Source organism: Saccostrea cucullata, unplaced genomic scaffold, assembly GCF_032062105.1.
Source record: "Saccostrea cucullata isolate Sc308-1 unplaced genomic scaffold, CSIRO_AGI_Scuc_v1 ctg578, whole genome shotgun sequence".
Classification (NCBI taxonomy): Eukaryota; Metazoa; Mollusca; class Bivalvia; order Ostreida; family Ostreidae; genus Saccostrea; species Saccostrea cuccullata.
Window position 1 is genome coordinate 371540 of NW_026932815.1, and position 16536 is coordinate 388075.

The 16536-nt window shown below is 36.5% G+C and overlaps 1 protein-coding gene across 10 annotated transcripts in view; it reads right to left on the reverse strand.

Moving 5' to 3' along the window:
- The window catches only part of LOC134236235 (uncharacterized), a 136607-nt gene that overhangs the window by 76104 nt on the left and 43967 nt on the right, over nucleotides 1–16536 (reverse strand). For 4 of the 10 annotated variants that reach the window (XM_062718410.1, XM_062718401.1, XM_062718408.1 and 1 more), the window contains one exon: nucleotides 15582–15680. The exons of 4 other annotated variants lie outside the window; for them this stretch is intronic. In XM_062718410.1, coding sequence (XP_062574394.1) covers nucleotides 15582–15680 — 99 coding nt within the window. Of the gene's footprint in view, nucleotides 1–93; nucleotides 388–563; nucleotides 675–15581; nucleotides 15681–16536 lie in introns of all 10 variants that reach the window. 2 more of the 10 variants (XM_062718409.1, XM_062718407.1) reach the window with 1 other exon arrangement.

The window sequence follows — 16536 nt, forward strand, 5'->3', positions numbered from 1 at the left end:
CAAAATTAACTCCTGTTTCAACGATAATTTATATTACATCATATTATCCACCTTTTTTGTCATTTCAAGAGATGTTAATTATCATAAATTCACCTATTCCTCCCACATTGTGAAGAATAAGGTTAATTCTTCCGGAAATGATTCCCATTTTAAATTGTTTGACATATTTAGGAATGGTTAAGTTATCTGGTGCTGAGAAGATTGCCGCAAATGTGACGTTGATATAGTTGTATTCATTTTGGTTTACCCACATTGTATCTACTTTTGTAGAGTTTGGTTCAGATGAATCGATTACAAATCGGTACAGTTCCCTCCTCTTACCAGTTTTTTCCACATAAGCGAGAATGAAGGTACATTGCGTAATAATTGGACTCATCTCTGACGTCACTGTAAACATAGATTCTCATGGATCATATATGAAGGACACTTTGATCAGAAAAGTTAACATTGCCTTTGGCTTAGTGTGCTAAACTTTTGTAAAATTAAGGAAGTTAACACAGAGATGATGTAAACTTGCGGACATATATATATATGTATATGCCACCTTAACTACAGTAGCTTACTTGTTTTACAGCGTTGATTTCCATCCCTCCCAGTAAACCCTTGATGACATTGACAATCTACTGAGTTATCACACGTGCCGGGGAAGCAGGGTGATTGGTAGGAACATAGAGCTGTAACACAAAAACATCAAGGTTCGTCTTATAATATTTTCATTTTTAAATGCGTGTACTTTGATAGCAATATCTTACAAGCATTTTAAGCCCAGTTTACACGCTCTGCTTTTGCAGCTGCTTTTTTGGTCTGCATTTTACTCTGCAAAGCAAACAAAGAGTTTACACCAGCTGCTAACCTTGCCTGCTCTCACTTTAAAGCCATATAGTTTCATATCAGAATGGTCAGTTACGTCTGCTTTGCAGACTGAAAAAGAGCAAGTTCTATTCTATCTGCTTACATGCCTGCAGTGCAAAACTCTTGTTTACATGCTCTGCTTTTGCAGCTCTGCTTCGAAGCAGCTGCAAAAGCAGAGCGTGTAAAATCTTTTCTATCTATAGTATAAACCATACATCATAAATGTTATTTTTAAATAAATTAGTAATGTTTTTGTAAGCACTGGTATGTCCAGTCGGCGCAACCTCGAACACGACGATATTTCGACCTCAGTGTAACTAACTCTTTTGATATGAATAATTGACATCCTTAAATCCCGTTAATTCAGGTATGTAATAGGACACTATTGTTCCATAAAATATGGAATTCTTATCTCATTCTGGAAGTTCTATTAGAAGTTATCGCAAATTTTTCATTGACTGCTTAGACAAACAAAGCCTTGAAAATGACGTCAAAAGGGGGAGTGGTTTCCTTTTCCAACATTCTATAAGGTTTTGCCCCTGAAAAAACTGGTTTAGACCTAGGAAAAGTTTCATCGGGATACGGAGATATAACATGTATCCAGAGTACTTGTTTTTTTAATGCCAAAAGAGATTCACAGAGAAAAGGGATGCACAGTTAATGTCGATTTGTAGCCAAGGTGTGAAAAATCAATCACGTCAAAAAATGACGATGATCATGTGATGTAGAAATTAATTTCAAAAGGCAAAACATGCTGGCACAATCAAGCGAGTACCTCTCCTAATGAATGAATCCATTTTCAAGATTATGTGCATTGAAAGCCGCTGTTCATGACATTGTAAAGTCATATAAACAAGACGGGTTTAAGTCGTCACTCGGCTCCAGGGAATCTCATCAAAATAAGTGTATGAAGAAGAAGCAGATATTGAAAAACCATGACGCTGACAGACGTCAAAAACCTGGATGGCGACGGTGCCAGGTGATCATATAATGTCGTTTTTATTTTATTATAATTTGGCAAATAATGAACGTATCAGACAAAAAATTTCAAAAATTCTTAATTCTTTGATGCTTTATGTTCCTTATAAAGGACAAGTCTTAAATAAGGCTTATCTGTGGTCCACGGTTACTCGTCAAATTTCGAACATTTTTCAAAAACCTTAAAAATTAAATTTTATTACTAACTGATCATGTCTTTATTATTTGAGTCATCATCTAAAAATGTCAAATAATAGATATACACAGTATACGAAGCTGCGTGCTGAAGTTAGGGTCCTTTGATTTTCGTGAATATCAAAAGAAATCACTGACAGGTACACACTTTAAAGCTTTCGTAAACACCGAGTACATGTTAAAGAGTCAAGTTTGATGTGTATATTATATGTGTAAAGGTTGAGTAAAAATATCTTTGTTGAACAACCTTGTGCTCTATTTTTCTAACTAAAAGTATTGTGATTTTAAACCTCTTCGCTGTTTTCATTTACATGCGATTAACCTCTTTATGACCTTCGAGAATCAAAACAAGCCACGTGGATTTCTGTCGTTACGGGAAAATGCCCGCAGTAAACGTGCTAGCTAGTTGAAACGCAGAAGGATAAAACGTACGCTCAACTAGGACCTCGGGTCCCCCGCAAATAGTTCGTCATTTTGCGTAGTATTAAAACATTTTAGGAACTCTTCAGGCATTAAAGGCACAAAAGTAAATTCATCGATATAAATACGGAGACCTCAGGTCACCTTATACATGTATATTAATTGAATTTTATATGATAGACAGTTTTCTTTGTCTTTCTCCAAAATAATTATATTTTTAACTTTATACAGATATACTTTCGAAAATATATATTAGCAGAAACGTGAAAGTAATTAGGGGACCAGAGGTAACCTTATGTTATACTGTACATCAGGAGTGAAACCAGTGGTTACCTTACCCTATTGTCATATTATACATCATTAGAGGGATCATAGGTCACCTTTCATTTTAAATTAATAGGGAGCCAAGGGTATATTTTAATTGCACATCATAAGGGGGACTTGAGGGCACCTTATATTATACATCAATAAGGAGACCAGAGGTCACTTTAAATTGAGCATCAATAAGAAGACTAGAGGACACCTTGTATTGAATATCAATAAAGAGACCAGAAATCATCTTATATTGTACATTAGTAGGGGGACCAGAGGTCACCTTATACATGTGTTGTACATCTGTAGGGGGACTAGAGGTCACCTTATATTTTAAATACATCGGTAGGGGACCAGAGGTCACCTTATATTGTACATCAGAAGGGGGACCAGAGGACACCTTATATTTTACAACAGTAGGGGGACCAGAGGACACCTTATATTAAACATCAATAAGGAGACCAGAAGTTACCTTATACATGTATTGTACATCAGTAGGGGGACCAGAGGTCACCTTATATTGTACATCAGTAGGGGGACCAGATGTCACCTTATATTGTACTTCAGTAGGGGGACCAGGGGTTATCTTATATTGTACATTAGTAGGGGGACAAGAGGACACCTTATATTGAAAATCAATAAGGAGACTAGAGGTCACCTTATATTGTACATCATTTGGGGACCAGAGGACACCTTATATTGAACATCAATTAGGAGACTTATATTGTACATAATTTGGGGGACCAGAGGACACCTTATAATGAACATCAATAAGGAGACCAGAGGTCACCCTATTTGAGGGTTGTTCAATAGATAATGCCCTCGGTGCTCGGAAAGAAACAAAAGACGCTTTTCAATAATTTAGTCATAATGATTTAACCTAATATTATCTTTTAATTAAAACACATGTCCGTTACATTTTTTAATCCAATTTCTAATTGTTTTTTAGAACTTTATTTGGGGTATGACCTTTTGTATCTGGATTATGGCAGATACTTTGACTTCCTTGCCTGTTTATTCCTTCTGAAAGGCGTTTTTTCAAGTTTGGAAATTGGAACAAGTCCAAAGTCGAAAGATCTAGCGAATATTGTTACTGTGAAAAAACATTAACTTTCTTTTTATCCCCAAGAATTTTTTTACTCTTCGCAGTACGGCGTGCGGGTTTGGACGCTGTCATGAAAAAAATCTAAATATAGTAGATTTTTGATTCTCATCATCCTTTTGATTTTTTTGCAAAAAAAAATACTTTCTAGATTCCTCCAGCAATTAAACTGCCTCCCCGAATACGAATATAAACAACAAGACCACTAATATTTAAGAAAATTGCATATAAATCTGTATTAATGCTCTTGCAATTCTCTGCTCTTCTCAGACCTTTGCTGTTTTTGTCAAGTACAACTTATTGTAAATTTTGTTTTGAGGATTTTAAGTAATAGATTGAAGTTTCGTTATTTGTTTGAAATTCAAACAAAAGTGGATAACTACAGTTAACTACAATTACTAATATTTTTAATAATTGTTTAGATATTCTTACACGCAGTCGTTTTCACTCATTTTTTTAAACCATAGGGTGACTTTGAGTACTAAGCTTTTTTTTTACTGTCAAACTTTTCTTTAAAACAGTGTCAACTACTCCCGAAATGATGTCTATCAAATATGCTTTGTGTCATATAGTCAATCATACACCATCAGTGATTATTTGTTGAAATTTGGCAAACAGTATATTAGTTGTTTAATTTTTTGTTTGCAAGGACGGTATCCATTTTTGATGCCATTATATGATTTTTTTATCATTGAAATCCACCTGATCAATTGTCTATAAACTATAAAACAGACATTGATTGCTGTAAATTTTACATATTTCAGTGAGTATTTCTTTGGGATTCTTAAGTTTTACAGCAGCTATAATGAATGGTTTAATTTCACTTTAGGTTACTGATTCTTTACCATTCATTTTTAATGCAGTGTCTCGAATACCCTTGTTTTCCAGCTTCTCACAATAAAACTATGTGATGAAAAGTGGTCATATTAATTGTTATAAATTCATTAAAGATTCAATAATAAGAGAAAGTCAAGCTTAATGCCATATGATATCTGTATTGTATTTCATAGAGTTCATGATATTATTTATTGAACAGCCCTCGTATTTTGTACAACTGTAGGGGACAAGAGGTCACCTTATATTGTACATCATTAAAATTAATGATCACACTATTTTGAACGACAATGAAGAAACCGGAAGACACTTTATATTTTACACCAATAAGAAGACCAGAGGTCCTCTTATATTGTAAGTCAATGGGGAGACCAGAAGACACCTTATATTTTACATAAATATTGAGACCAAAGGAATCCTTATTTGGTCACCTGAATGAACTCATGTGACTTATTGCTCTGTTTTTTTCTGGCGTCGTGTGCTTTGCATTGTGCGTTAGCATTCGAACATTTTCAGTCTTTCTCTGCAATCCCTCAACCATTTACAACCAATGTTGGCATAAAGCATCTATGGGTGAAGGGGAGATTTTTTAAATCATGGCCCCTGCCCTCCACCCCTTAAAGCAAGATAGTTGGGACGAAACTGCTATAATTGATAAAATCTTTAAAAATCTTCTTTACTCATTGACATCAAGTCGTCTAAACTTTTGGCATAATTATTATAAGCATTGACTCCTCTACCAAAATTGTGAAATTCATTGTCCCAGGGTCAGGGGCCCTGGGATTAGGACAGGGTTATAAAAATTTATATCGTGAAATGCATTTATTCTTTGAAAATCTTTCCCTCTGCCCCTGGATATTAAACAAACTAACTACATGCATAGATATGATGAGGAAGGATATTCTCTCCAAAGTATTGAAATTCGTGAACCAAAGGTCAGGGGTTCTGGTGTTACGATGGGGCTATGTATATTGTAAAGTTAAAATTCAGTAATTCTTTTAAAAATTTTTCCGCTCTGCACCTGGGTATTAATTAAACTAACTACATATAGTTATGATAAGCAAGGGAGCCTCTTCCAGAATTATAATATTCAAGGCCCCTGGCTCATGGGTACCATTGAGGGGTGGGGGCTCTAATTAAATACTGTAATTGAATTAATGCTTTGAAATTTGTTCTTTGGTATAAACCAATTTTTTTTATGAACTAGTGTGCCTTTTCCAAAATTGTGAAATGTATGACCGCAGGATGAGGGTATTTGTGGTCAATGGGCAAGTGCTACTAATTATTGCTGATTATTACTGATTATTTGAAATGCACCTTTTGTTCCCCTTCTCCCTGTAGAGGTATTAAGTAGCCAAACTAAGCATGCTAGGTATATAGTTCTGATGAGCAATGGTGCTTTTTTTCCAATATTGCCTCTGGTTCAAAGCGCGAACCAAATTCAATTGTTTTAAAGTTTTTACATGATGTTCAGATGACTTATAAGACCCATAAGCCTCTTGTCGTGTTCTTATAAGAGAACCTCCAGTATCCCGTTAATATGCATTTTATCTGTAACCTCCGGTCCGCCCTCATTTTCTTTTTAGATGTCTCTTGGTTATGACGAATGTAGAATCGTTGATGCCTTATCTCTGCATTCATATAAATTTTATTTTATGTCTGGTTTCCTTGAAAATGTACAACAAAGGAGACCACTGGTCTGATATTTATGTACAATACAAGGTGACTTCTGGTCCTCTTTGTGTTGTAAAATGTAAAGTGACCTTAGGTCCCCATAATGATCTACAACATAGAATGACCTCTGAGCCCCTATTGATGTATAAGGTGACCTCTGTTTCCCCTTTTGATGTACAATATAATCTGACGTCTGGTCTTGTACAGTATAAGTGACCTCTGGTCACCTTTCTGTTGTACAATATTAATTAGATCTTTAGCCTCCATAATGAAATAAAATATAAGGTGACCTTTCATCAACCTGTTGATGTACATAAATAGTTTACAATATTTAGTTTACCTGTTACTAGTTGATCCTTCTAGTGCCGAACGTAAAACTGACCTGAAGGCTCTGTCCCCCTACTGATGTACAATATAAGGTGAACTCTGGTCCCCCTACTGATGTACAATATAAGATGACCTCTAGTTCCCCGACTGATGTACAACATCAGGTTCCTCTGGCCCCTCCACTGTGAAGTGCAATATTTGGTGTCCTCTTGTCCCCCTACTGATGTTCAATATAAGATGACCCCTGGTCCCCCTACTAATGTACAATATAAGGTGACCGCTAGTCCCCCTACTTATGTACAATATAAAGTGACCTCTGGTCCCCCTACTGATGTACAATATAAGGTGTCCTCTGGTCCTTCTACTGACGTACAATATAAGATGACCTCTGGTCCCCCTACTGATGTACAATTAAATGTGACCCCTGTCCCCTTACTGATGTACAATTTAATGTGACTACTTATGTACAATATAAGATGACCTCTGGTTCCCCTACTGATGTACAATTTAAGGTGACCTCTGGTCCCCCTACTGATGTACAATATAAGGTGACCCCTGGTCCCCTTACTGATGTACAATTTAAGGTGCCCTCTGGTCCCCCTACTGATGTACAATATAAGGTGACCTCTGGTCCCCCTACTGAAAACCTCTCGTCCTCCTACTGATGTACAATATAAGGTGACCTATGGTCAACTTATGTTGTATAATATAAGGTTACCTCTCGTCTCCCTACATGTGCAATATAAGATGATCTCTGGTCCCCCTATTGATGTACAATATAAGGTGACACACTGGTCCACCTGATGTACAATATAAGATGATATCTGGTTTGCCTACTGATGAAAAGTGCAATATAAGGTGTCCTCTGGTCCTCCTACTGAAGTACAATATAAGTTGACCACTGGTCCCCCTATTGATATGAATTGTTGTTCTCCTTCAGATTGTTCCAAAGTCAAGTAATCTATACATACAAGCTCTAAAGGTGAAGACGTTAGGATGTTTATTAGTAGTACTCTCTAATTTGGAAGAGTTTTGTTTCGTACCCATCTTCCACACTGTGAATTCCATTCTTCTTAACCTTTTCCAATCCAGGCCAGTAAAATCTGTCTCTAAGCAATGATAAGGTTTTATCTTTCCCTTGATGTCCTATGTCATCGTTGTTAAGCTTGTAGAATAGTTGGAATCAAAGTGCTTGGGAAAACTATTTGCCTTTTAACGTCTTCTTTATTTTTTTGTCCCCCGCTTGAAAAGTGGGGGATATTAATTTGGGTTTGTCCGTCCGTCCGTCCGTCCGTCTGTCCGTCCGTCCGTCCGTCCGTCCGTCTTTCTGTCTGTCTGTAACGCTTTCGTTTCCACACGATATCTCGAGAACCCTTTGAGCTTTTGCAATGAAATTTAGCATAGCAACTCCCTATGGACTAAAGAAGACCCCTATTGATTTTGAGGTCAAAAGGTCAAAGGTCAAGGTCATAAATAAGCAAATTCTGTCTGTTAAAACACTTTCGTTTCCACACGATATCTCTAGAACCATTTGAGCTATCGCAATGAAATTTTACATAACAACTCCCTGTGGCCTAAAGAAGACCCCTATTGATTTTGAGGTCAAAAGGTCAAAGTTCAAGGTCGTAAATTTATACATTCTGTCTGTGTGTAACACTATCATTTCCGGGCGATATTTCAAGAAGATTTTGAGCTTATGCAATGTAATTTTATACCAAAACTCCCTAGGACGTCTCTCGCCCCTCTCAAAGTGCCCCGCCCCGTTTGTTTTATTAGTATTTATAGTATTACATGTCGCTATTTTTAGCGCAGGGGCATGAGGAGAGTTATTGCGTATAAAACAGGTTCTCGGCGGACTTTATGTTCTTATTACATCTATTATAACTTTTTAATAAAGGCTAAATAAATCAAACACCATGGATTGTGTAAAATTTTGAGAATACCGAACATGAAAACATGAATATATACATGTATGTGACTTCAGTTCTGCATATACTTCGTTCCGGATAAGGCGACTCCGTGGTCTAGTGGTTATGTCTCTCGCTTCAAATGTGAGAGGTCGCGGGATCGAATCTCGGTCAAACCTTTCTTTTTTTTTTTTTTTAAATACTTTTTTTTTTAATAAATGATAGTATTCAGCATGTGAAATGAAAAATTTATGAGGTTGTAAAATCATCATTACAGTGTGATAAATATTCCATATAAAAAAATCTTCTATACACATAATAAAGAATAAGCAATCAAATCTTTCTATGCATATTGACATACATGCATTTTATTTCCTTCAATATACATGTATACATTTAATAATTCTACAAATTCAGTCAGGGGGAGCCGACTTTTTCCCTAAGCGGGGGACACGAATTCTCTGAATTAGCTTGTTTAAACTCTGCACTGTATCAAGTATCTGTAAATGGTGAAATTTTCTGTTCAAAAGTGTGTCTCCTTTTTCAGGCTTCTGCTGTTTAGGATCATTGATATATCCATCCAGTAACATAAGGGCTCATCTTGAAGTTGTGCTTTCCTCCAGTCTATCAAGTCTGTTTACTTTCAAAGATCAGTTTCGTCCACATCCTTGGTAATATCTAGTGCAATAGTTACGGATTCAGAATATGGCACTGCAGTGGTACTGCAAATGGGCAGAACTATATCACCATTGACTGTGAATTTCATAGACTGTGAGGATAATCTAGTTTGTTTAAAGCGGAAAATTCATCTTAATTGGTGCGTAAATTTCTCGGCTTTTGTCAATCCACTACTAGCTTAGCTGATAACTCTCTTTACCCCTTGCTGATGTTGACCAGACCAAATCCTGAAACATCCGTGAGGAGTTCATAGCTAATATGGGTGATTGAAAACTCCTGTATACTTTTTTATCTTCAAAATCTTATTTATTTCTCTAAGCCTATATGCAGCTACGTTGTCATGCACAAGAAAAATGCTTTGGTCACCGAATTTTGGACTTCCTTTGCAGGAAATCTGTTCAACTCTCCTTTGTGCAACTTGAAGATAAAACTTATTATTGTTAGTCCAGATAAGATGTCCTTCTATCCTCCTACTGATGTACAATATAGGGTGACCTCTGGTTAACCTAATGATGTATAATATAAGGTTACCTTTGGTCCCCCTACTGATGTAAAATATAAGATGACCTCTGGTCCCCCTACTGATGTACAATATCAGATGACCTCTGGTCCCCCTACTTATGTACAATATAAGGTGACCTGTGCTCCCACTACTGATGTCCCCTACTGATGTACAATATAAGGTGACCTCTGGTCCCCCTACTGAGGTACAATATAAGCTGACCTCTGGTCACCCCTACTGATGTACAATTTCAGATGACCTCTGGTCCCCCTACCATAGCTAATGTACAATATAGGGTTGCCTCTGGTTCCCCAACTGTTGTACAATATAAGGTGACTCCTGGTCCCCCTACATATGTAGAATTCAAGGTGCTCTCTGGTCCCCCTACTGAAGTACAGAATAAGGTGCCCTCTGGTCACCCTACTGATGTAAAGTATAATGTGACCTCTGGTCCCCCTACTGATGTCCCCTTCTGATGTACAGTATAAGGTGACTTCTGGTCAACCTAATGATGTTTTATATACGGTGACACACTGGTCCCCCTACTGATGTACAATATTAGGTGTCCTCTCGTCTTCCTACTGATGTTTAATAAAAGGTGTCCTCTGGTCCCCCTACTGATGTACAATTTAGGTGTCCTCTGGTCCCCCTACTGATGTACAATATAAGATGACCTCTGGTCCCCCTACTTATTATGTACAATATAAGGTGACCTCTGGTCCCCCTTCTTATGTACAATATAAGGTGACCTCTGCTCCACCTACTGATGTTCCCTACTGATTTACAATATAAGGTGACCTTTGGTCCCCCTAATGATGTACAATATAAGATGACCTCTGGTCCCCTACTATAGCTAATGTACATGCAATATAATGTTGCCTCTGGTCCCCCAACTCATGTGCAATATAAGGTGACTTCTGGTCCCCCTATTGATGTACAATATAAGGTTGCCTCTGGTCCCCCTACTGATGTACAATATAAGGTGTCCTCTGGTCCCCTTACTGTTGTCCCCTACTGATGTAAAAAATAAGGTGACCTCTGGTCCCCCTACTATAGCTAATGTACAGTATAAGGTGACTTCTGGTCAACCTAATGATCTATTATATATAATGTGACACACTGGTCCCCTACTGATGTACAATATAAGGTGACCTCTGCTCCCACTACTGATGTACAATATAAGGTGACCTCTGCTCCCACTACTGATGTCCCCTACTGATGTACAATATAAGGTGACCTCTGCTCCCACTACTGATGTACAATATAAGCTGACCTCTGGTCCCCCTACTGATGTACAATATAAGCTGACCTCTGGTCCCCCTACTGATGTACCATATAAGGTGTCCTCTGGTCCCCTTACTGTCGTCCCCTACTGATGTAAAAAATAAGGTGACCTCTGGTCCCCCTACTATAGCTAATGTACAGTATAAGGTGACTTCTGGTCAACCTAATGATCTATTATATATAATGTGACACACTGGTCCCCTACTGATGTACAATATAAGGTGACCTCTGGTCCCCCTACTGATGTACAATATAAGGTGACCTCTGCTCCCACTACTGATGTCCCCTACTGATGTTCAATATAAGGTGACCTCTGCTCCCACTACTGATGTACAATATAAGCTGACCTCTGGTCCCCCTACTGATGTACAATATAAGGTGACCTCTGCCCCCACTACTGATGTCCCCTACTGATGTACAATATAAGGTGTCTTCTGGTCCCCCTACATATGTAGAATTTAAGGTGCCCTCTGGTCCCCCTACTGATGTACAGTATAAGGTGCCCTCTGGTCACCCTACTGATGTAGAGTATAAGGTGACCTCTGGTCCCCCTACTGATAATCCCTTCTGATGTACAGTATAAGGTGACTTCCGGTCAACCTAATGATGTATTATATAATGTGACACACTGGTCCCCTACTGATGTACAATATTAGGTGTCCTCTGGTCCTCCTACTGATGTACAATATAAGGTGTCCTCTGGTCCCCCTACTGATGTACAATATAAGGTGACCTCTGCTCCCACTACTGATGTCCCCAACTGATGTACAATATAAGGTGACCTCTGCTCCCCCTACTGATGTACAATATAAGCTGACCTCTGGTCCCCCTACTGATGTACAATATAAGGTGACCTCTGCTCCCACTACTGATGTCCCCTACTGATGTACAATATAAGGTGTCTTCTGGTCCCCCTACATATGTAGAATTTAAGGTGCCCTCTGGTCCCCCTACTGATGTACAGTATAAGGTGCCCTCTGGTCCCCCTACTGATGTAGAGTATAAGGTGACCTCTGGTCCCCCTACTGATGTTCCCTTCTGATGTACAGTATAAGGTGACTTCTGGTCAACCTAATGATGTATTATATAATGTGACACACTGGTCCCCTACTGATGTGCAATAATAGGTGTCTTCTGGTCCTCCTACTTATGTACAATATAAGGTGGCCTCTGTATCCCCATTGGATGTAGAACAGAGGATGAAACCTGGTCTTATTAACTTTTTATTACCTATGGTATCAGCATAAAGATTATGGGAACAAGCGGAAGTCTTATATTGTACATCAATAAGGATTTCATACTTCACAAATTATAGTATATGAATGAGACAAAGGTAATCTTATGTTGTACATTGTTACGATGTGGCTGAAAGTTGTAAGTAGAGAATAATTTAAAATCATGGTATGTGTAGAATTATTTTTTAAATCCTCTCCAAAAACAGTTGCGACACTAATTTTTTGAAAATTGGAAAAAAGTGCACAATTTCTCCGAGTTCTCTAAATGTATGTAATTGGAATTTGGAGGATTGGTCAACTTCCTTGTCTTTAAATACAGTATATGTATCCCAAAGTTAAATAACAAATTGTGCATTTTTTAAATTTTTATTTTTTTAAAATGTAGTTCATGAATTTGATGTGTTAATTCCAGGGAAAGGGGATGAGAACTCGATGTAGCCCAAAACTTCGAAATACAGGGGGTATATCTTCTTTGTAAAATAAATAAAATCAGAGGTTTACTAAGAAATGTTAAAGTGATGAGGTCGCCCATTTAATCATGACCTCATAAGGAGGAAGAAGGAGACATTAGATAATTTTACAAATAATTATTCCATTATGTTAAAGGATCGGTGAAAAGTCCGAGCGAAATTAAGAGGTAAGGGTGGTAAGGGAAAACATCTTCCTCCTCCCCCTACTTGTTAGAGATCTGCGAATTCAGAGACTTGACGTCGTTTACTCTGAGTCGCATGCTATTTGTAAGGAGATCAGAGGTTAGGCACTGTGTTATATAGATACTATAACCTTACATGGAATAAAATCATAGGGGAGACCACAGGTCACCTAACGTAATCCATAAATGTTAAACGCTTATATATCATATATCGTATGCAGTTAATGTTGCTCAGTACCCAACATCCACCCCCTCTATCTTTTCTAATACCCATCAGATGGTTATTCCTTTTAAAAAGTTGTTTGTTTTACACTGTAAAGGCTTCAAAGTATTACGATTTATTCTATTTTCACTTTACGTATGCAACGCACTACATTTTGTAGCGGAGTAAACAGGCCCGATAGTCGTGAACTGAGCAGGGGACGTAAGGTCCTAGTTCAGCGTACGTTTTATCCTTCTGCCGTATGCAACGCACTACATTTTGTAGCGGAGTAAACAGGCCCGATAGTCGTGAACTGAGCAGGGGACCTAAACTTTTATCCTTCTGCAGTTGAAACGTCAACAGTTTTTATTGCAAGTGAGATCTCGCAAAAGTTGACCAATATTCATTCAGTTCGAACCGGAAAGCCGTCTTCACCCGAGTATACCCGATAGACCGGACGTATTTCATAGCGGTCCGGATTTATTTCTTTAATTATAGTGTTCTTAAAAATTTCTTTAAAGTCCTATAATATTTCAAAATTTATAATAGATCATGATTCATATTTTAAAATATCCCTGCTGTATTATTTTTCTTTGATTACTCTTTATCAAGTATAGTTACGCCATATTGAGAGAATGAAACAATGTACGATTTACTGATTGTCGTAATTAATTAGCATAATTAATTCGTTCAATTATGTAAATCGCACTTCACCCGAGTATACCCGATAGACCGGACGCATTTCATAGCGGTCCGGATTTCTTTCTTTATTAGTGTTCTTAAGAATTTCCAATTCAACATGTAATTAAGTATGTAAATATCTAGTGTTTAGTAGTTTAGTAGTAGTGCTAGTTGTTTTTGTTTCTCTTTTTCCTTTGTTCTTATGACTTTTTAACTTTTTTCTTTGTCCTGAGGAAGGGACAGGGCGTCCCGAAAATTTGACAATTTTTATTGTTCGTGTCGTTGGTCATTTTTAGTGCTATTATATATATATATATATATATATATATATATATATATATATATATATATATATATATATATATATATATATATATATATATATATATATATATATATATATACATGTATATATATATATATATATATACTGTGTTCTACCATATCCTCATTGTTCCTTTAAATTTCTTGAATAACATTCATTCATTCACGTCTTGTTGTTTTTTCGCTCGTTCTGTTTAAATGAGGGTCATTAAAAAAATTACATAGACATTGTTCCTCATCGTCATCTAAATATTACAAGATTATCTATCAACACATTTTCGTAAATAAAAACATTAATTTTGTCGAAGTGTGAAGTTTCATTCCATTTGTTTAACTAACTCATGTTAGCAGATTTTTAAAGCAACATGTTTTGTTACCACGGAGTACAGTTAACCACATTGTAACGTCAAAATCAACGTCAAGAAAGTTTCTCAAAATATCTCTGTTTTTTAATGTCATAAACGATTTGTAGCGTCTGTTCAATTCATAAAAACGTATCTATAACACTTATTACCAAGTTTGTTGACAATTGTGCAAATAGCTTGAACCAGATTGTCAGTGTTTTCAAATTCTTTACCGCTGAACTCTATTATGATTAGTTCCGCAACAGTGAAACGCACATCACGTTTAATGACGTGCAGAACTCTTTTGAGACAAGATTTTAAACTATAGTCTCTTTCTTTGCAGATCATCCATCGTCTGATTAAATCTCTCCACCACTTAAAATTATATTTTCCATTTTATACAAATACACGGCTTATATTTATACATTTCCTGGTTTATACAGAATGTTTTAAGTTTGTTAAAGAAGTTTCCCGAATGCAAAGCAAAATTTTATTGCTACTCCTCCATCGTCATTGTTTTTCCCTGTTTTAAAGTCCAAGTGCATCTAGAAATTGATATCTTTTAAATGGAGCAATATATTACATTGCCTAATAGGATCTTAAGTAATTCAGCAAGACTTAATTTAAACATGTAAATTTTATATCGTTTCAGTTCCATTTATTAGAGGCATGGCTGTAGATACTATAAAGTGAAAATTAGTAAATTAGTCGAATTTGGCGTTGCTCCATGATCCCATTTTTGCTGTTCTAAATTTTTCATAATTTTTATAAATATGAAGATATGTTCCAATTTTTTTATTCAAATTATTCGAATTTGTTGTTAAGTTATGTGTACGAAATTTGGATATGATATGAGGTTAAATAAAAAAGTTAAGACAAAAGTCTACAATTTTTTTAAATGACCCTCGTATTCATTGAAATGTCAACTAATATTACGATTTTATTGTTTAAAGCGTAGAAAATTGAAATACAGCTCTACTGGATAAAAGTTGAGCAAAATTTTTAGTTCCAGTACATTGTATAAGAGAACTTTTTCCAAATAAAAGCATTCCACATCAGGAATGGATAATTGACTTACGTGTATTGCAGTTGGGGCCCGTGTATCGGCCTGGTGGACAGCGACATGTATTTGGACTCACGCAGACACCCTCATTTTGACAAGCTGGATTACATACGGCTGTAATAATTGACATAAAATCATTAAAACCGATTCATTGAGTACAGTAATGTCACCAAATTGAAAAAAAAAATTTGATCACATTTTGTCCAGCGTCCATCTATCTGTCCGTAAACGTTTTTTTTTACATTTCTCTTCTCAAAAACCACTGGTGCAATTTCCATCGAACTTGCCACTAAGTATTCCCGGGTGAAAAAAATTCAAGTTTTTTAAATAAAGGGTCACACCCTTTTCAAAGGGGAGATAATTACGCAAACAAATAAGTGAAAAATTAATGGCATCCTTTAAAATTTTTCTTCTCAAGAACCACTGGACCAGGAAAGATGAAACTCAAATTGAATAATTCTCAGGTAGTGTAAATTCATGTTTGTTCAAAAGATGACCCCCAGGGGAAGAGTGGGGCCACAATGGACGATCAAAGTTTTACATAGGAATACATAGGAATTTTTTTTAAAAAAGATCTTCTTCTCAAGAACAACAACGCCATGATTGTTCATATTGATATGGAAGCATCCTTGGATAGCGAAGATTCCAGTTTGTTAAAACCATGACCCCCAAGGGTAGGGTAGTACCAGATTAAAGAAAAAGATCAAAGTTGTACATATATTAAACTCATCTGAAAAAAGTTAAACATTAATAAACGTGATATGTTTTTTTTTAAAGATTAAATGTCTAAACCTTAAAATCCTTTATCGGGGGATGATTAGGAACATATAGGAAAAATTCTTTTTTAAAAAATTCTTCTCAAGAACAACAAAGCCACAATTGGTCATTTAAGCATTGAGTTCAAAGTTTTTGATGTCGTCGGTCTTATAACACAACTGGCCGTGCCGACAAATTGAATACCGCAAGTTAG